Below are 20,727 nucleotides of genomic sequence, written 5' to 3' on the forward strand. Positions count from 1 at the left end.
AGAGCTAAGCTTCTGATACTGAGCTACACTTCACATTAAGGGCACATTTATAAAGAATATGTAAGTTGCTAATTATGTCTGTAATAATCAAGAGACCACAAAATAATTTTTAAAAATCTAAACAGTCATCTAGTGATGTGCTTCCAATCACATGTTTATATTTCTGTCTTTGTAATAAGACTAATCAACCTGACTGTCCTTAGACTGAATTATTACTCTGTTCAGAAATGGAGGGAAGAAACATTTCTCTCTCGGACATGCCCTGCAAATGACTTCCCTTGTTCTCGACACCCCTCTCTGCCACACTACAACTGACAAGTTACATATGATCACAATTAACCTACAACTTTTTCCTTCCGGCTAGTAAAAAGGACACATCTACAAAATTCAACGAAGAAACCAGTAAATGCTGACTCATCTGCTCCTTAAACTCTTCTTTCTGTATCATACACTCTCAGAGCAGTACTTAAATTTTGCCTACATCCCCATAGTCTTTTACAGGTAGACATCAGCAAGTTGCGGTCCCATTCTGAGCCCACCACACACAACGGGGCTTATTAGAGCTGGCACAGCACAGAACTGCCACGGCACCACAGTTTCTAACTGGGAGTTGCGCGACATTCATGGCTCACAACATCAGCAGAGCAAGTTCAGGTCTACCCAAAGACTAAATGTACATGGCAAGAAGATAAAGCCAATCGCTCTAGAGCCTTTGGCTCTGCCAACAAAGCAAATTCATTAATTGCCAGTGCTGTAGCTCTCCAGCCATCACAGGACCCCTAGGACTCCACCACAGACTCTGCTCCAGTATCTAATCTTAGCAGAGGAAAATGAAGGATGCTGAACTGATTTTAAAAAAATGCCTTGGGATTATCCTTTTCTCAAGCTATCTAGGCTTGTCTGCAGCCTCTGCCGGAGCAGAGAAAGTCAGCTGTAATTTGCCGTCCAGCTGCAACAGTCCCATCCCAGTTCCCACCATCACACATCCCAACCCAGCCCTCTCCCATCACTCCAAGGACTGCGAGCAGCACAGTGAAAATTCCACGCATGTAGCCCCCAACTGCCCCCGTTACACAGTTTGTGTTTAAACAGCACAGCAATGGGATAACTATAGTTTCGCTGATAACTTTCAGCATCTCTCTTCTCAGAGCTCTCTTAGGTGGGCTCTCAGCCTGGTTTCTCCTACCACGCTCCCACAGGTCAAGAGCCAGCAGGGAGTACCTGGCTGCCAGCACATCTACATTAAACCTGATGAAATGCTCTCTGCCCTCAAGGAATCTCTGCAAACCTGTAAGGTAAAAACAGGAGACATCTTCATAAACTACCTTCCGTAGGTTTGCAAACACTACCTCATTATCAGCCACTTCTTTACACTTACGCTTATGAAAGCAAGACTGAACTTTGTATTTTACCTCCAAAGCAGAGCTGAGTCCTCCAATCCAGCAGCATTACATAAATGAGTTTCACACCAGTGGGGAGAGCCTAATAGATTTTGTAGGTCAGTGCTTCTGGCAGATATTTCTCTAAAGACTATGTTTTGCGTTCAAGGGAAAAAGAAAAACAAAAACAAAAACCTATCCTTCAATGAGATTTTCTAAGCACAGGCCGCTAAAAGTTAATAAGAATGGGGCAACAACAGAAGGAGGAAAGTGCTCAACTGATTTCTTGTAAGCTGATCTGAAAGTGTTTCAAAAATTCAGGGCACGCAAGGACAAAATAAAAAAAAAATTCTAGCGGAGAACAACTCAAAAATAAAAATAGCAGCAGTGGCTAAGAACAGTTCTTCAAAGGGATGTCAGACTTTACAATACTTTGTGCAGCAGCAGTGACTAAAAAGGCTTCATGTCGCTACACGGCAATATTTAAAACTAGCATTCTTTTCTTCGGGAAAAAAAATAAATAACAAAAAAACACATACAACAGAATAATAAAATGCAACCACAGGAAGGTTGCTTTAAATCCTATTAATAAAACCCTGGGGCATTTTTCCTTGTTCAGTGCGGTCACCACAAAGTCAAATTCTAATTTTCAACACAGGTCAGAAATGTCATAACTGGCAATGCAATGGATGGCACGGGTGACAAAGATAATTTCTAGGAACTTAACATTTAAAATAAACTAACAGAACTTGTGGCATTTCTTTATTGCCTTTTTTAAAGCTAATAGTTACACTGAGTATTAAATTTGCTAACAGACAAACTTTTATGTTTATATGAGTCCTCTTGTGCAGCAACGTTTTCTTTCCCTGGGCTCTTAAGGAGCCAAGATGTCTGAAATGACTGCAGTATCCTCTCTCTCACTAACTTGCAAGAGAGAGGGAAGCTTACTTTTCCTTCTCTGGGTGCCATGACATATTTGTGAGCCTAATAACATCCTTGCAAAGTAGATAAAATATTAAGTATTATCTCTACATTACATCAGCAAAGAAATAGAGACCCAGTAGTCAGCCACCAGTTTTCTGCAAGTACAAAATTAACCTTGGATTTATTATTTCAAATAAGAAGACATGATCATCATGAATATTTTATAACATTTTCTGTAGCCATAATAAAACAACTACATCCTCTCCATTTTTTAAAGCTGCAAAGGGCTCACAACCATGGTCTGCGATGTTCTACAGACCTTTACCAATAGCTGTGGTTCTGGAAATTAATCTTTTATTCATTGACTCTCAGACCAAAACCTGAAACTGTCCTGTAGAAACATTTTATTGTTTTTACTACACCCTCTCAAAGTCCCAAACAAAGGCAGGTGTACTCTGTGATACTCCTGGCACACCAGTGCAGCCTGAAGAAGTAGCCAAACAGTATAAAGCTAATGTCCCTCCTCCCAGGCTAGTATCTTATCTGTGTGCTGCAAGGAATTATGAAATAAAAGATGTGTTAGCTTTCACAGGATGCTTATTCACACCGAACAGGCCAATGCTTTGGTTTTTTCCTCCTCCTCTGTCTCCACGTACATTGCGGGGGTGGGGGACTGATTTCAAAACTTCATGGGAGTTACCCTTGTTCCTCAGCTGAAGAACCATATCCAAAGAACTAGCAGCAACAGAGACAAGCAAATCTATGGCAGCAAAATGGACAAAGCCACTTTCCTACAGAATTGCATCTTCTGGCCAGATTCTCTGGTGTCTGAAAAGCAATTAGACAAATTCATGGAAGAAATATCCATTAAAAGCTACTAAAATATACATACCCCAAGAACTTCCCAAAGCACAGATCAACGAAGGATGGAAGCACACCAGGAACCTGCATTATACTCTTTTCTGCACATCTCCTGCTGACCACTGTCTGAAGCTGGATGTTAGCTAGATGCATCTTTGATAAGACCCCGAATATTTTATGCAGGACATCTCATCTTCAGGAGTGAGCTAATTCTACACCTTTCCCACTGCAGGAGAACAAAGAGGGCCCCCTTCTTCTAGCTGGACACCTGTTTTTATAAGGTCCAGCAGGGCTCCATGCCTTTCACGCTGACTCCTTGATAAGTTTGCTTGGATTCAGCCAATAGATTCAAAAGTTACAGGGGGAGGGAGTAGGGACAGAGCTATGATGTTCACATAAGCCTTGTTTCCTTAAGAAACCAGGTTAAAAAAATCAACAGATGATGAGTTACAAGACGTTCTGTAATCTGCTTTTAAAACACCCAGGAATGAGGTGCAAAACCCTAACAGGGCACATGAGGATGTGTTTGACAAGGAGCAAGTGCTTACATTAGGCAAAACATCATCATCTTTAAAAAAAAAGACTCCATGATAAAAGAGAGACCCAGTAGCAACTCCAAAGAGCAGGAATCTGCTCACCCACAGACCTACCACAAAGCACAGGGCTATTCTTTCCTTTCTAAATCATCCCTTTTACTCTCTTCCAGACCTTAACAGACTGCTACAAAAATACCATAAATTATAGAGTATGAATGATGTCAAAGCCTGCTCTCAGAGGGAGGCTGGGAACAGCAACCACATATTCTTCAGTTTGGGAATACACAGACACAATTTTTGTTCATAGTCTATTAAAAAAAAAAAAAAAAAAAGGCTCTGCACATCCAAAGCACCAAATATATTTCCTTTCAGACCTTCCATTCAACAAGCCCAGACCGATGCCACAGACACAGGCAGAGAAGGGAGGCTGACAGGATGACAAGGGGAAGTCAGGACCAAGGAGAATGGCTTAAGCCACTGAAATACACAGGGAAATGCAGCAGAAGATCCAGCATCTACATACCCGCTTCAAACTGCACTGTGTTATTCCAGCTGGCTTCCAGAGAGACCTGCTTCTGAATACCTGAATGTGACAGGAGATAACGACCGTAACCCTCACGTGAAGACCTATGAATCTTCTCTTCATGTGCATAAAGGATATCTGGCAATTCAGGCTGCTCTAAACTACAATACCTGTCCACAGTCCCAAGTAGAGAAACAGAAAAACTTGGGCAACATGAACAAAACGGGATGACTTGTTTTACCCAGCTACACACCAGCCATCACCCACAGGGAGGATATGAAAGCCAACAGTCATTAAACCACCAGAGGATTGTCCTTCTCTAAGGTGATCTTTTGCCAGGTAACACATCATTAGGACCACTTCACCGTATGGGGAAAAAAAAACAAAAGCAGAGGAAATGATCGGAATCTTGATGCTGTTCTCCAGAGCTGTGTTCATCAGAAAATCCTAAAGAAGGAACTCAACTTTTGCACACAACTAAGTCAAAAACATCCTCAGTTGTGAACATCCCACATCTGCGAGCAACTGTGGAATTAAAGTAAATCTGAACCCAGGCAACTGAGGTCTGTCTGTCCCTTACTATTATTTGTATGGCAAGTCTTGAGACCCCAGCTAAAATAAAAGACCAAAACCAACATCTGTTAATGAAGTGCACAGTGCTAGTGCTGGATTTCTTCTACCCTCCATTCCCCTACACAGGATAAATACAAGAGCTCCCATTTTGTTTGCCTCCTTAAAGTAGTAAACTGTAAGGAATATCTTATCTCCACAAAATGCTATGAAACTTCACTACACTGTATAAATGTTTTACACCAATAATAATTAAGAGGCACATTTTCAAAGAAGTGCCTCTAAAAGTTATGCACACAAAATTTGAGAGCACTGCAGCTAACTGACAGATACACACTCACCAGAGTGGTATTTCCAGGTGTCCGCCTTAGAAACTTTGGCTCTCAGAAGAGCTACTGCTGCATCTGTGCACAGTGTGAATACCTAAGTTTAAGCGAGTTCACAAGAGTCTGCCCACGTACAGATATCATTCCTTCTAGCTGACTTCTCTAAGCCCATAGCCGAGGATGCCTGTCTTCAGGAGGATGCTCAAAACAGTTGCCCTGAATTCACTTCAAAGCAGATGTGCACAAAGACACCGCACAGACCCTAGCTAGAAATAGAGTTGCTCTAATTTGATCAAATTAACCTCCTTTCCACCACTGAATGTGTGGAAACAAACAGGATGCATCGGAAAACCCAGCTAAGCAGCTTCTTCACTGCTTTCGCCTGCCGCAGTGCATCTACAGGTGAAGTAGAACCTCAGCCTCAAAAGTCAGCCCTCCTAACAACCAGTGAGGGCTGCATCTGAGAGCAGATGGCATATTCCTGGACCCATGCCTCCGTGAAGACACTAGGTCAGACCACAGTTGTGCACTTAACTGCACACTGATGTCAGTCCAATGCTCCCTGCAAGCATCAAGCTTTGCGGCGTGCAACAACAGATAAACCCATGCCCATTGCCAAAGGGTCCCCCAAGAACGACAGAAGGCAGGCCTTGTACTGGATGAATCACCTCGAAAGGACACATATGGCTGAGAACACCAACAACAGCTAAACTATGTTTTTCAGCTGAAAAATGTCTTTTGTTCCTTCTTTCAAGGTTCTTTCTTCAGTGCATGTGAAAAGTGTCATTTTTTTAGTGATATTCGAGACACTTCACCAGTCTGAATTTTTTTTCCTCAGAAGAAATGTTCTCAAAACATTTAAAGTTTTCTTCTTATCTAATTCCTCAATTTTTCCCCCCACTTTCCCACCCTGGAAAGAAGCAGTAATTGACAGAAAATTAGGAAATTTCATCAGATGTGTTCTTCTTTTCCATCTTCCCAGTAAATACTAAGTTCAATCATTTTCCACCCACTCTTTGTGTTAGCAGCCTCACTGAGTACTGAGAATTAAGTGCTTTCTCACATGTAGAACCAATCCTCCTCAGGTAGAAGTCCAAATTGCAGTAAAGAAACACCAAGAAGAGTCCACCTTCCTACCATGCATGCTGTCAGCATCGAAGGATTTCCTCTGCTGGAGCACTGCGAATCATCCCACTTGCACACAAGCTGCTACAAATTCTAGCCCCTGTAACGTATCACACAACAGGTTATTTCTGGCACTGCAGAGAAAAACCCCAATCTGCACCCACACAATTCCAGGGCTGCAAACTCCACATGGCAAGCTTTGTCTAAGAAAGGATTAAGAAGTCCCAGGATTTAGACGTATAAAAGAAAAGGGACATAACTACTGCACTATCAACTGCACTGTAACAACTATTCCACCTTACTTCAAGATGCCAAATATAAATTGCACTGTGCAAACTAATGCAATCGCGTTTCTGTCTCAGAGCCCTATGATAAAGAACGTGTTCCAGCCCTGTTTCACGCTTACCTCACATGGGCACAGCAGCATGTGGTTTCAATATTGTCCTTAGACATTCAGGTATATGATGCCCATTAGCTAGAATGGACTCACACAGTTGTGTTCCTATGAATCATATGAAAAATCAGTCTCCGATAGGAAACTATTCTTTAGCGAGGTGCACAGCATCTCCAGCTATCCCATTAATAATACAGGTGTGTGTTAGCCCTCATCAAAAACATCCCCCAGAACACTAAGCCTCTGCAGGAAGAGAGAGAGCTGTACTGTATACTGCTTCAGCAGGCAATTGCTCAAGCAGTACTGCTTCAGTGCCACAAACAGCCACTTCCCAGTCACAATGCAAGCCCAAAATGCCCGAAACAGAAGAAATAAAACTGGAATAGTCACCAGGTTGGCACCAAGCTACAGTTTCTTTCTCACTCTGGATGGAGAGATCTCTACCAGGTCTGAGTGGTCTAGCAGTGGGTTTGGTGGAGTCACATTGACCCATGAACAGCATGCTCGTGCTTGCCGCTCCCTTCCTCCTTCCCAAAAACGTAACTGTAAACTTAAATGATACTCAAAGCAGACATGGGAGCTCTTCTTGCATCAGACAAATAGACTGGACAGCTTTGAGACAAGAACAGCTTTAAGATTGGAAGAAACATCAGGAAACACCATGTTCCACCCTAGATCTGAATCCTGCTCCCCTGCCTTAGCTAATAAGGAAACCAGAACAGGAGCAAATCAGTTTCCTCTTCTTTGCCTCTACAAAAGGACAGCAGAAACACCTTTCTCACTCCCTTGCCCTGCCACCCCTCATCCAGGTCAGCCCAGCCGAATGCAGGAAAGAGCAAATCCATTTTACCAAGAGTATTTGCAGGGGAAGTCTAGTAAGAATCCATATGGTTTTAAAGTAATAACAAAAATGTCTTCTTTCTGTGGCAGATACACTGAGAGGCTGTGTCTTGAACACACAGTGCATGTGTTTGAATAAATTCACTGTTGCCACTCCAAGTGCCTGGGATGCTCTCACTTACAGCTCTGCCATCGCTGTGGAAGCCATACTCTGGGTATTAGCTAGGCATAATATTACAAATTCCATCTTCCTGCAGTGAAATCTGCCATTCTGCGGAGGGCCAGCCCAAATTCCTAGGGCCAACTGGGAGCCCCACTGCACCTTAATGCAAGAAAAAAGATTTTCAGTCTCACTAAGTAGTGCTGGTCCACTTACTTTTGGTGAATAATTTAACCAGCCAGTTAAGTACTTCACTTTCCACCACCCCCACCCTATTTGCACCTTTGCCACAATGAGACAGTGACTTTTTTTGCAGGCATTTTCATTATTCATTACTGCGATCATCCAGCAGCAAGTTTGTGTGAAAAATTCCTGACACCAGTTGTTGAACAAACAGCAAGCTGCAAATTCACTTTCACAGGTGAATTCCCATGCAGGTAGCCAAGCAAAGGCCAATCAATTTCCAAATGTGCAGAAGAAATAATCGCAAACTTTTAAAACCACTAATAAAAAAAGGAATTGGAAGGATAAAAGTTTGCTCAGAACCATCTGTCACTTTGGAATATTATTTTACAACATTTAACCAAGACCAGATATGCAGCTGCCTGCCCGCGTGGATGAAGACGACAGCGTAAGGGAAAGAGTGCTGGAAGGGCAGTCAAAATGAGGGATAACTCTTCTGTGGGCACCGGGAGCTCATGGCTTACCCAGGTCATTTCTTAATGAGCTACATGCAGCAGCAGGTCTCTTAAGTAAAACAAGAGGAGAAGGTGGCATGCAGCTCCGTGCTGCCATGATGACACCAAGATGAGTGAGCTCAAGGCCACCTCAGGTGAGTCGGAGCAAGTGAGGCGAAGCAGCAGGCAGCCGGAGAGCCGAGCCACCCGGGAGGACAAGACACATCCCAACCATTGCCTGGAAAGTGAGGAAGCCTTTCTGCAAGAAGGGCGGGAGAAAAAGAGCACAAGAAAGCAGAACTGAAAGCACATGTAGAAAGCCACCAAGTTATTGAAAGCACCTCCAACAACCTTAGCACAGGACAGGTTCAGCGCAAGACATGCTGTGCAGTCACCAGCAGAGAAAGAGATTACTCCACCAAACATTATGGCTTGTTCTGCACTATCTCTGGAAAATTAACATCCCTCCCCCCCACCTCACTGTCTCAATTTCCCCCTGCCAAATAGGAGTAATTTTTCTCAACATCTTGGCAAACATCTTTACAAGGCATCTTTAAAGCTTGGGAAATAATTCTTATTTAGATACATAAAACTGGGAGAGACTTTTTGGCCATTAATTTCAGCCTTCTGCTAATTTCCAACCTTAATTTATTCATGGCCTGTTCATACCCATTTGTCTGTGTGCCAACATGCCGTTTTGGCTTAAATAACTCTTCTTTCCTACATCTCCCTCTTCATCCTCCCAAGATGTATCTGGAGCAGCAGCCATGTACCCATCTTGGCTGGTCTACATGAGCCAAGCTCTGTCAATCCCTTCTTGCAAGGGTATGCTCCCCATCACCCTGCTCCCCATGGTGTCCTTGATGATTTATGTTCATCCCTCCTGCCCACAGTTGTTCAGAACTGTGCCCATATGCCATGGCACACTCAGGTACCACAGTTTCATGGCTCAGCTCCCCAGGGATTTGACCCAAAGAGACCAAATCAGTCCCTGAGGAAAGGCCAAGGACTGACCCAGTTCCCTCTCCTGCCATCTAAGGAGACCCCTCACCCTCCAAAGTGCTTTGAGTCCCCAAGTGAAGGGGACTCCACACTCCAGCTGCCATACTGTCCCTTCCAGCACAAACAGAAATCTGCACAAAGCCTGGCCCTACTGCATTAAAGAATACATACCCAATCTTGCCAAAATTAGTGGGCAAAGGAGTTTTTATAAAATCTGTTTTGCTGAAAGAAATTACTTCATAAGTTATTGCTACCAGTGCTGATACACAGCCATACATTTATTTATTTTTTTTGCCTGAACAGAGAGACAAGCTTGTGAGGAGAAGCAACTACAACAGGACTGCATCCTATGCTGTGGTATCCACTTGTGCCCCAAGAGCTGGTGGGGGAAAAGACTGTTAAATCTACAGTTTGCAATCCAGCCATTGCTGCAGCACACCCTCCCTAAAAGAAGGGTCAGGAATAACTCTCCTATGGAAAATCCCTGTCCAGTAGGGAAAGGGAGGGCTTTGCAATAAAGCTGATTCCAGCCCAGGCCTGCACCTGGAGTCCTTGCAACCCAAACACTATTGGGTAGCACAGGGGCAGCGGCCACAACGGGTACAAGCTGAAGCAGCCCCAAGACTTCAGCTCACACAGAGGCCGATTCAGCCACCATCACCTCAAACACAGCTCAATGAAACCAGCTTCATCCACCAAAAATTTCAAAGCACCTCTCCTTGACTGCTCCTTTCCCAGTCTCCCCTGTAGTGTGTGCTCTGGGCAGAGAAGCCGAGGGCTCTGTGAACCACTGAAGAAGCAGCTGGGTGCCTCCAGCAAAGAGACTGAGACTTTGCTCCTCTCGCTGGAAGTGACAAGCCACCAGGAGGGCTGGGTGTTCAGTGAGCACGGAGACGATCTGCGTTCGCCATGTGATTCGTACTGCAGCAGAGCTACTGGCACAGCTGCTGCAATAACCAGAAGAAAATTCCCTCCGGTGTTTCAGAGTTAGATTTCCCCTCCACAACCTTTTACTCTGCTCAGAGAGCCGAACTGCCAAGCCACTGATGCTGGCTCAGCATTGCCTGTAATCCCAGGCTTATTAAGCAAAGCAATTAAGCATGGACTTAACTTTAAACACATTGTCAAAGCCCAGTGGCTTAGTGCAAGTTCAGACTTAAGCACATGCTTAAGTTCATTGCTAACTTGAGGCTTAACTCACCAAATTAAACCACAAAACCTCGCTTGAGCTGTTCTGGGGAAGAGAAAAAACACAAAGCTTATTATCTACAGCGACTGTGCGAACATTAAGGACAGGTTCAGCATTTCATCACTAAGGTCACACTGCTGTAAGGGCTTTCCAGCTCCCCAGCAGACAGGTCTGACCATGCAGCTGCACCAGAGGGGCGGTCGCCCAGTATCCCACCGTGTGCCAAGTATCACAGCTGATGGCCCCACTGGTGCAGAGACACGAGACACCACCCTCTGCTTCTAGGAGCTTACGCAGCTCCAGGGTTTCAAGGCAGGTCTGGAGGAGAGGAGAAGGGGAGCTTGAAGCAGCGTGGGACACAGTACAAATGTTTAGAAGTCTACAAAGGTTGTCATTCACAGCTTTCTGCGGTGGGAATGAAACCCTCCACATCTGAATGAGACACGCCAGAAGGGTAGAAATAAGCTTTACATATTAAGAGAAGGTCTCCATGCATGATGAAAAAGAAAAGGTGACGGCCCATGTTGAAGAGCTAGGAAAACAAGTGCAGCCACTGCATTTTCAGCACAGTTATCTTGGGTTCATCTGTGCCTGAGAAAACAGCATTACAAAGACACAGATCTGTGATGCTGAGGGCCAGGACAAGACATAAAACTTTGTAGATGGTGAAAAGAGCTCCAGCCAACCAGACATTACACAGGCAGAAACTGCTTGACTTGGTGAAGCTGATGAAGATTAGAGATCAGAAACAGCTGGAACAGTTTTAATTCAGTGGAAGGCAGAGAAAAGGTGTCAGGACAGACTTGACAGAGAGGAACTTTGCAGTGTGAAAGTAAAAAAAGCTTTCAGTACTGAGATGAAAGGCAGATGGGGTGGCAGTTGGAAAGAGTCAAAAAAGAAAGAAAGAAAGAAAAAAAAAAAAAAAACAAAAAACAAAACCCATACAGACTCTTTAAGACTGGAGACACTAAACACGACTGTATCACCAGCAAAAAAGTCAGAGAAGAATGAGAAGTTATGGCAAAGATCAGGAGAGGGAACAGGGTTTTCCACTGTTTGCGTAGATGGAAAAGCTGGATCAGACCAAATGAAAACGCATAGATGAAAACGTGAAGCCAAGGGGTCACAAACATGGGAACACCATCTGCAGCCCCAGGTCAAGGGCTGGAGCATCAGATCTACACCAGCACCATGCCCTGGGAAATCACAGAGTAACTTTGAAGAAATTCCCCCTCCTTCCTTCCCACAAAAGCCAGAGACCTCATATATACTCTGTACATTTTAAATTCAGGAATTGAGGGAGCAAGCCATGCATCCAAAGGTAGAGGATGACTGGGATCAGGAGAATCCTTTTCATCTGAGAACAGGTCTAGGGGTGTGGGGGGAGTGGGGGAGGGAAGTCATATCTTCCTCCAGTTCCTGTGATTTATTATGCAGGATATCGCAGGGTTTTTTTGCAATATACATGGATGCAAATACGAGACCAAAATATATGCTTCTGCTTAATCAGATCACTTGGAGAAATAAAAAAAGTATTTTCTTTCTCTAACAGCTTTTTTTAAGGATAAATAAAATGATAAAAGTGCCTGACTAAAATTAACAAAAGAATCATCATATGCACACTCCCAAGTCTGAAGTAGGTTAGTGCACACAAATATAGAGATGAAGAAAAAGTCACTAGAAAAAAATGCAGTTCTTTGTAATAACCACTCTTGAATACTACCTTCCTCTGACATTAGATTTCATCATGAAGTCTTTAGCCTTCACGTACAGAAACCTAGGCATGATGTCCTATTGAACATGCCAATCCACTGAGGGAGGGATATAAATCACCAGCACAATTCACAGAGCCTTGGGCCTTTTTGGTCATTTTCCAGGACTCCCCCAGTAGCAAGCAGAACAGCAGCCACCCACCCCCTGCCTTCACATTTCCTCATCAAGAGAAATCTCCCTGTCCACAGCTGGGCACAGCAGGCTGGGGACAAAGAGGAGCCTCAAGGAAGGTGGTGACTACCAGCAGGCTGTCATCTTCCAAACAACATCCCCACATGGTGCCTGGCCAGCTCTCTGATCAGACGCAAGGGGTACTGAAGAAGCAGAGAGCACAAAGTCATCCTGGGGACAACAGCTCATCCTCAAGTTGCCTTTTTCCTTGGGCACCCTTCAGACCCAGGCAGGAGCAAGGTGACAGCGTAAGCAGATGATTATACATGCCACGGGTTCAGGCACAAGACAGGACAATGGCTCATTCTGCCACTGGGGAGGGTAGGGACACAACCCAGCTGAAATTCTGAGCACATCGCATGCCACCAGCACGCTGCTCTGCAGCAAAAGGCACCGGCTTGCTCAGTTGCACTAAGACAGTATATGGATAGCGGTGACAAAAATCATGACCTCACCAAATTAAACTGAGATACCAAGTATTTAAAAAATAGTTGTACAAACTTCCCACCTTGAGTGTTTACATTTTGACAGTGCTGTAGCTGTACTGAACAATTAGCCAAGAGAACCATCAACAGCATTTCAAAGCAACACTTGAAAGTGACACTTCAGCCTAGACATAGGAACGGAGTCAGAACACCAAGCCAGGACCTCCAAGAGTGATTCTCACTGCGTCAGTGTCAAGAGGCTGTACGTTCAACATCCTCAAAGGATGCCTACTTTTTCCCCCAGGTACGGGCAGAACATCTTCATGAAAATCCTAACACGTTAAAGCACTTCATAAACCCAAAACACACAGCCACGAGGATAAGGTAGTCATCAGCCAAGTGAAAGCATTCTAAAAATTATGATGACGGTTCCAAAACTTATAAGACTGCTTTAAAATGCATTCATAGCTTAGAAGGGGTATAGGCTTTTCATTTACCCAAGGGCATTTAAATATTGGTATACCTCTGATTTATGCACTTCGAGTTTTCTTCTTTAAGTGTGATGACCACAAATTTTGCATATTTTCTTCAAACAGCAAAACCTGAGATACTAACCACTTTTGTTTTGCCTCAGCACCCAGTCATCAAAGGTACAAAATCCTAGGAGATTTGCAATAAAATCCCAAGAGTCATCACTTTTGAAAGCCTTGGCCTCTCCCAGCATGCTTTACCTAATTTTAAGCAGATGCAATCTGTAGCACCTGCAGAACCTGGTCCCGGACTAAGAAGGCTGTTCTTTGTCCGGGCAGTCCTCTCCTGGCCTCCCTGATGCACCCGCGCAAAGCCACTTGCATTGCCAACACTGAACTCAGGTCTGCATTTCGATAGAGAGTGGGAGGGTTGCTGCAGACTGAAAAATTGCATTCTGCCACTGAAGCAAGCTCGCGGCAAAGTATTGAGCCAGTATCCTCAGCCTTCTCTGGCAAATCACGCTGTAGAGATCCTCTGGAGCCACTGCAGAATTTGGGACACAGGTCCCACCTGGCTCAGACTTAAATAGCCCCTAGACTGTCATGCACCCGTTCCTCCAGATTGCTTCCAGCTTCTTCCCAACTCCTCTGACTACAGACAAACCAACTGACCTCACCAAATGAGCATAACACCTGCCACGCTGTTAGCACCCTACCAGTAACAGCAGAATAAAACCACTGGGCTTGACCATTTGCTTTTTCAGCTGATCATTATACAAAGGAATTTTTTTTTTTTTTTAAGTGGTTTCAATGGATGGCTTTCCTCCCTCTGTCACAAAAAAGCTCCCAGACATGCTTATCTGATATTAGTAGTTTATTAATTGTGTTTTGGTTTATTGCTGTATTAGAGCTGGACAGCACTGCACTGTCTGCTCTGGAAAGCAGTTCACCTCCTTTGATACCAAGGGGAGTTTAAAAACACGGAAGAAAGTCTGCTTCTTAATGCTCACCTAAAGGTTGTGTGGTTTTGCCTTTCCCTTCCCCCCCCTTTGCCTCCACCCCCCCCCTTTTGTTTTTTTAAACTGTGGCATCTCGTAGCTTTTGCAAACTGCAAAGTAACTATTAGACAATAAAACCCTAATGCATCCATTTCCTCGGTGGTAAAAATGAATCATTTCTTTCATTAGCCCAACTTTCCCCATTAAATAGCTCTACAGAGCACTGGGACAGCCACAATTTCAGAGGAACCCGCTACCGTTCTCCCAGCTGCTGGAAACCCGCTGCTCCTAATTAAAAACTTCAAAAGAAGCAGAAATAGTGAATTTCGCCGAGGACCAACTGCTTTAATTTCAGCTGCTTCTTTTAAGGAAGAAAAAAAATGAAAAAAAAATAATAAAAAACCCACATCCAAACCAGCAGCAAACCCCTAAACCACAAGTGTCTCGTACTAAAATGGCATGAAGGAATACCCCTCGGTGACTCCCCATTTTTCTGGAAAAATCTGATTAGTTTTGTGGAGGAAGATGAATGGCCCAGGAGCCTCCCGCCGAGGCGGCCGCCCCAGGGGGCGACCCGCCGGGACCGAAACTTTCCCGGGGCGGCGCGGAGCACCCGGTGAGCATCCCCCTCCCCACGCCGCGGGGCGAGGTGGGGGGAAGGAAATGGAAATAAAAACAAATAAACCTCAAAAACGACAGTGAAAGGGTCCCCGCACCCTTCGCCGAGCGCTGGCTGCAGGATGGAGCCGCGGCGGGGGCCGAAGTTGAGCGGCGAAACACCGTGTCCGCCCCCCCACCCCCCGCCGCCTCTGCGGCCACGTTCCTCCACTCGCCCACACCACACACCCCCCGCCGGCTACCGAGCCAATGGCTTCCCCAGGCCACTCGCCCATCCCCGCCCCGGCCACCGAACCAAGGGCTTCCCTGGCCCCCGGGACTCTCCTCAGGGGGCAGCCAGCCGCCCTCAGCCCCCCACACGCACCCCCCGGGGGGGGGGAGGGCATTTGGGGGGAGGGGGGGCGGGGGCATGGGCCCCCTGAGGGCTCTGCCCCCACCTCCCACACACACACACACACACACTCCAAGGGCCGGGAGAGACGCCTTACTTTTCTGGCTGGAGTAGCCCGGGTAGTATCCATAGTAGCCCGTGATCCGCAAGATCCTGTCCTCGATGGTGGCCACGCCGTTGGGTGCTGCCTTCCCATCCATAGAGGGCGGGAGCCGGGCGCGGGGCGGCCGGGCGGGACGCCGAGCCGGAGGGAGCCGAGCCGAGCCGGGCTGGCAGGAGCAGGAGAAGGAGGGATGATGAGGAGGAGGAAGGCGGTGCGGGCACGGCCGCCGCAGCTGGCGGTGGCTCTGGGGCGCTCGCTCTGACTCCGCCGCCTGGTGCAGGACGGGCTCCGCAGCGCGGCGGCGGCCGGCGCCCAGCCCGGCCTCTCCCCCCCGCTCCCCGCCCAGCCCCGGGCGGGAGGCGGCGGGGAGGGGGACGATGGAAGTGGGGGTGGCACTTAAAATCGTTATTTAAAGGCTGGGGATGGCGGGCTGGACCCTCATTCAAAAGGCAAGAGGAGATGGGGAGAGCGGGTTGGCCCCCGTGGGCCGCACCTGAGGCGGGAAGAGGCGGTGAGGGCCGGCCCCGCGCCCCGGCGGGCTGAAGGGTCTCATCTAAGCGCGGCAGGTCCGGTGTCACCCTCGTACTGTCCCCCTCAAATCCTCCCCACGGTGGTGACCGCCCCAAGGGACGGGGTTGTGTGTAGAGTTGAGGGGATTACTCTGGCTTGTGCGACAGTCAGCGCTTCCACACGCACTGGGGGCTTGACCAGGGCGAGGGAGGTGTCGTAGAACCACAGAATGGTTGGGGTCGGAAGGGACCTGGAAGATCATCTCGTTCCAACACCCCCTGCCCTGGGCAGGGACACCTCCCACTAGAACAGGTTGCTCAAAGCCCCGTCCAGCCTGGCCTTGAACTCCTGAAGTTGTACCTGCGAACCACAGACCTGTCCCCTCAGGGGCTGCCACAGAGAAAGGATAGAGGCCAAATTTGGCCTCAGAGGACTCTGAGGCGGGAATGTCCCTCCAGAGGAGCCCGTGGCGCTCTCTGTGTGTCACTCCGAGGCACATCACCTCAGCGCTGGCAGCTGTGCCGTCCAGTGCTCCGGGAAACCTCAGAGGAAGAGAAGGGATAACTGCCCTCTGCCACCCAGGCAGGTTGGACACCCGCTCTAGGATCTATCCATAGTATGTCATCTAAATCCTTGCCTGCATGTGAAAAAAAGAGGTGAGAAATTCACTGTTTAGCTTTGTAACTCATTGGTAACAATCAGGCTTTGAATTCCTTGACTTTTCCTGCTGCTGGTCCTTGTTATGCTTCTGTCTGCTAGACTGAGATCATTAGCCTTTTTTCCTCCAAGCTGTGTTTCTACCTAGTGATCAACTCACTTCTTTCCCAGCCCTTTCATTGTTTTGTGGCTCTGTCATACCTTATTGTCACCTACTCCTTTTCGGTCTAGCCAGTGCCATTAACTGGTGCACGGGGGAATCTGGTCGAGGCATTTCATTTCCTTTGCTTCCTCCTCTGTTCACATTCATTCTTCTCCCTTCCGCACTTGGCTAAATCAGCTGATGGCACAAAACAGCCTTTTATGAGCACAAACAAATAACAGATGTATTAAAAATAGCCATTGCTGTGGCTTTGCGTGGGGAATCATTAGCTGGTTAGTGTTTGTATGGTGCTTTGAAGATCAACGTTTTCATGTGTGTGAATGCAGATATAATAAATGCACTTAAGATATTAAATACTCTTTTGATCTTGATTTCTTGTCTCCTGCCACACTGCTAGGTAACACTAATGGTAGTTACAAACCAGTGATAAATCAACCACCTAGAACTCAGGAATTCAAGGCATAGCTCATTTCACAACTTCTTCATCCCCTTTTAGGCTAGCTACGAAACAAGATTTGTGACTTTTCATGTTTTTCAATTTATAGATTTTTTTTTTATATATTTGTCCAACAGAAGCGCATACTCCTGCATGGTGAATTTACACCGACTGACAGCAGACATTTTCTCTTTACTTCTGATCTGTGGAGTGCTATAAACAGCCTGCACCCCTCCAGGATCTCACAGACCATGGGACAGAAGTGGCTGAGAGCCAGACCACGTATTAGTTGGCTTTGAGAGGTGCTGGGTCAGTAGGAGCTGGTAAGGCTCCAACCCCTTCTGCAAGATTAAAATTCTCTGTCCTAGTTAGGGAAGCACAGTTGATGCAAAAATCACTTGCCTGGTGTGTTGTGTGGAATCTCTGAATACACCACAAGTCCCCCACTTCCCAATTTCACCTCCAGTGGGAGTTGGTGTTATGAGAACATTACCAGCATTGATCTCGGCTTCAAAGTCAAATTTCGGGACTTAAAAGTGTTACTTTGCAGAGAAGGAAAGAAATGACTGGTTCATTTGAAGGTTAAACTAATATGCCCAGAAACAACGCTAAGCTTCAAATTCTTTCCAAACACCTTAGTTCTAGCTTAATTTTTCATCTCCTCTCTTCCTTTTATCCCTAGGCTTTCAAGGACATGCTGTGCATGTTTAAACATCACGAGATAATAATATAAGCAAAGCCATTCTTGAAATTGCTCCTGACTGTGGTTCCCTTCCAACATCACTCTGTGCAATAGATGCACAGTGCTACCCTCTGTCTCTTTGAAAGCTTCTAATGAATTGCAGCTTCGTATTGTTGCTGAATTCTTACTATGCTGACAATTTTTCTTTTCAGAAAAAAATCAAGCAGATTGCTTTTTCTGCGATTAGGCTTTTTGGAAGTTATGGTTAAAGGAGTGCAGAGGAAGCCTAGCTGAGTAAGATGTATGAACTATCATTTATTACCAAGAAAAAGACAGTTACGTGATTAGGGGCACATAGGGACTTATTTGTTTCCTCTTTTTAAGTTAAGAGGCCCATCAAAGTCACTGGTTGCATAAATATGCTAAAGTGATTTTGCAGATAAATTTGTATATTTACCACTCTGTGACTAAAAATCTAAGGGTTGATCCAGAAAAGAGCTTCAAAAGCATCCATTTAACCTGGAGCTTGTTGTAAAAGTTGAATTTCCCCCAGACTCTACAAATGGGTATCTTTCTTTAGGGAAAGAAAGAGACTCACACCTTTAATGGCCACAGAATTTGGCCACAGTTTTTTAAAAAAACAAACATGTTTAACTCCAGGCCATATGTTGTCAAAAATAACTTCCAGAGTGAGAGAACAACGTAAATGTCTCCTGATCATCTTGCTGATTCTGCAGACAGACAGTCCCAGTGTCTTTTTTTGCTGCTCACAGCTTTCCCAGACAGCCTCAAATAGAAATGAACAAGAGTCTGGGTGTATTTCACAGCTGCCTTTCAAATCCCACTGGATGGTGCTGTCATGAACCGGCGAGTATCCTCACATGAGTAGACACTGAAGAACAGACCTTTCCTTACCTGCCTGTTTCTCACCACATCGGCCCTGATTCTTTCTCCATGAGGTAAGAGGCATGACTTCTTCTTTTTCAGTTCCTTATTTATGTTTCAAGGCACCCTAAAGACCAAACGCTGCTAACTCAATAGGTCCCCATGTTTGACAAACGGCCCGAGGGTTTTACAGAAAGATACAGGGCAAGAGGAAGAATGAAAATGCTTAGAGCTGAAGTGATTGCCTGAGATCCCAAAGCAGATACACCACAAGCTTAGAGGATTACAACCCAGTTCTCCTGTTTCCCGTGCCAGTTCCCTGTCCTGCTCCTTCACTACTTCATCCTCCTCCATGTGCCTCCCTAGTCCACCTGAGACAAGAGCAAGGGGTGATCTCTGTCCAGGAGCAGAGATCCTTGGCAGTTACTGCCAATCCTGCCACCTCATCTCTTTGAGGAGGTTCTGACCTAAACTGTTATCAGTAGTGAGCTGTTAAAAGAAAAAAAAAAAAAAAAAAAAAAAGGCAGCTTTGGTCTGTCTGTGCCTGTTTCTTTCTGAACGCAGCTTACTTTTGAGCCTGTGAACATGTGAAAAAAGAAAAAAAACCTGCCACAGCGAGGAATGTTTAATGCCAAGTGACTCTTTTAAGTGAAAAATTAATTACAAGTTGATCATTCCAAATTAACTGTTTTCATTTCAATATACTATTTGGTTTTTTTAACAGGAGTGTGTCACTTGGACTGCAACTTAGCAAGAATCTTTTAAAAAGGCGCTGCAAATAGAACTTCTCTCATGTCATTTGGATAAAATTATTTTGCATGGTATGGGCCCAGCTCTCAGACAACTCATGCTGGTGTAAAACGAGCATGAACATGAAGAAGCTGGACCCATAGATATGGAAAAGAAAGTCTGCAGCATTTAAAGTTCTTCTAATTGTCCTCTTTGGTGGTACCCATGGAAGTCACTGGAGCATAGCCAGTTCCTGCGCACTTTGCCTCACACACACCAGGGATGAAGGATGGACTAGTCTCTCCATTGACATCAAGGTCAAAAAGGACTCAATGACAATAGGAAACCATTTAGTGTAAAGATGCCTGAAGCCGGCAGCTTGGTTTTAAGAGCTTTTCCCCTCTGTTTGAAAACTGGGGAGATTCCAGCTTGGAACACAATTTGAAGTCCAGTTCCAAAATATTTCAGAGCATCACCAGATATTAAAAGGTTTTGATTTGGCAATGAGCTAGGCAGCTTTTTTTAATGCCAGTTGATTTCACTGAAGGGAGACAGAACAAGAAACAACTAATTGTTTCTGAAACTAAGACACAAAGATGGTATTACGGATGGGGGAGAAAGCTGCCAGAAAAATAACAAAAGGAAAGTTGAAGAACAAGGAAGAGAAATGTGAATGAATGGGGAAGAAAAGGTAGAAAGAAAGAAATTTTGAAAGAGAAGGACGCCAGCAAGTGAAATGTGTCTATGCGGAGGCTGGAACAGTGACCATCTGAGCTACAAAAAAATGCCTTCCTGATCCCAAACCAAGCTGTGGTTTTCACTCCTGGAAGGGGAACAGCCCTTAGAGCTCACCCGCGCTACGAGCCTGCAGCAGGACAGGGGGTGAGAGGAGCCTGAAGGAATTATTTGTGCGCACTTTTTCTCACTGTGCACCTCTAGTCCAGACAGCAGCGCAGCTTTAAACAGTCCCCATGCTACAAAGCAATTTGTACAAATACGTGCGTGCTCTGATCCACTTCAGGCACTAGGGAGATGGAGGGGTAGTTAGCATTTGCCCCCAAGATGTGTAAAAATGCAAGCCCCCAGCTCTGTACATTTATTCTAACTAAAGCTAGCAAAAAAGGAGCTTTCAGGGCACACATCATTTTTGTTTCCAAATAGCAAAGGGAGGTAGTTATTCCTCTGAGCCCATGCTCTCAAACATTTCCTG

The 20,727-nt window shown here is 45.5% G+C and overlaps 1 protein-coding gene across 2 annotated transcripts in view; it reads right to left on the bottom strand.

Moving 5' to 3' along the window:
* SLC35F4 (solute carrier family 35 member F4) overlaps positions 1–15,796 on the bottom strand; it is a 121,433-nt gene extending 105,637 nt beyond the window's left edge. For both annotated transcript variants that reach the window (XM_063332855.1, XM_063332853.1), the window contains exon 1: positions 15,450–15,796. In XM_063332855.1, coding sequence (XP_063188925.1) covers positions 15,450–15,552 — 103 coding nt within the window. In that variant the 5' untranslated portion in view covers positions 15,553–15,796. The remainder of the gene's footprint in view (positions 1–15,449) is intronic.
* Between the last annotated feature and the right edge of the window lie 4,931 nt (positions 15,797–20,727).

Source organism: Chroicocephalus ridibundus, chromosome 4 (genome assembly GCF_963924245.1).
Source record: "Chroicocephalus ridibundus chromosome 4, bChrRid1.1, whole genome shotgun sequence".
Lineage (NCBI taxonomy): Eukaryota > Metazoa > Chordata > Aves > Charadriiformes > Laridae > Chroicocephalus > Chroicocephalus ridibundus.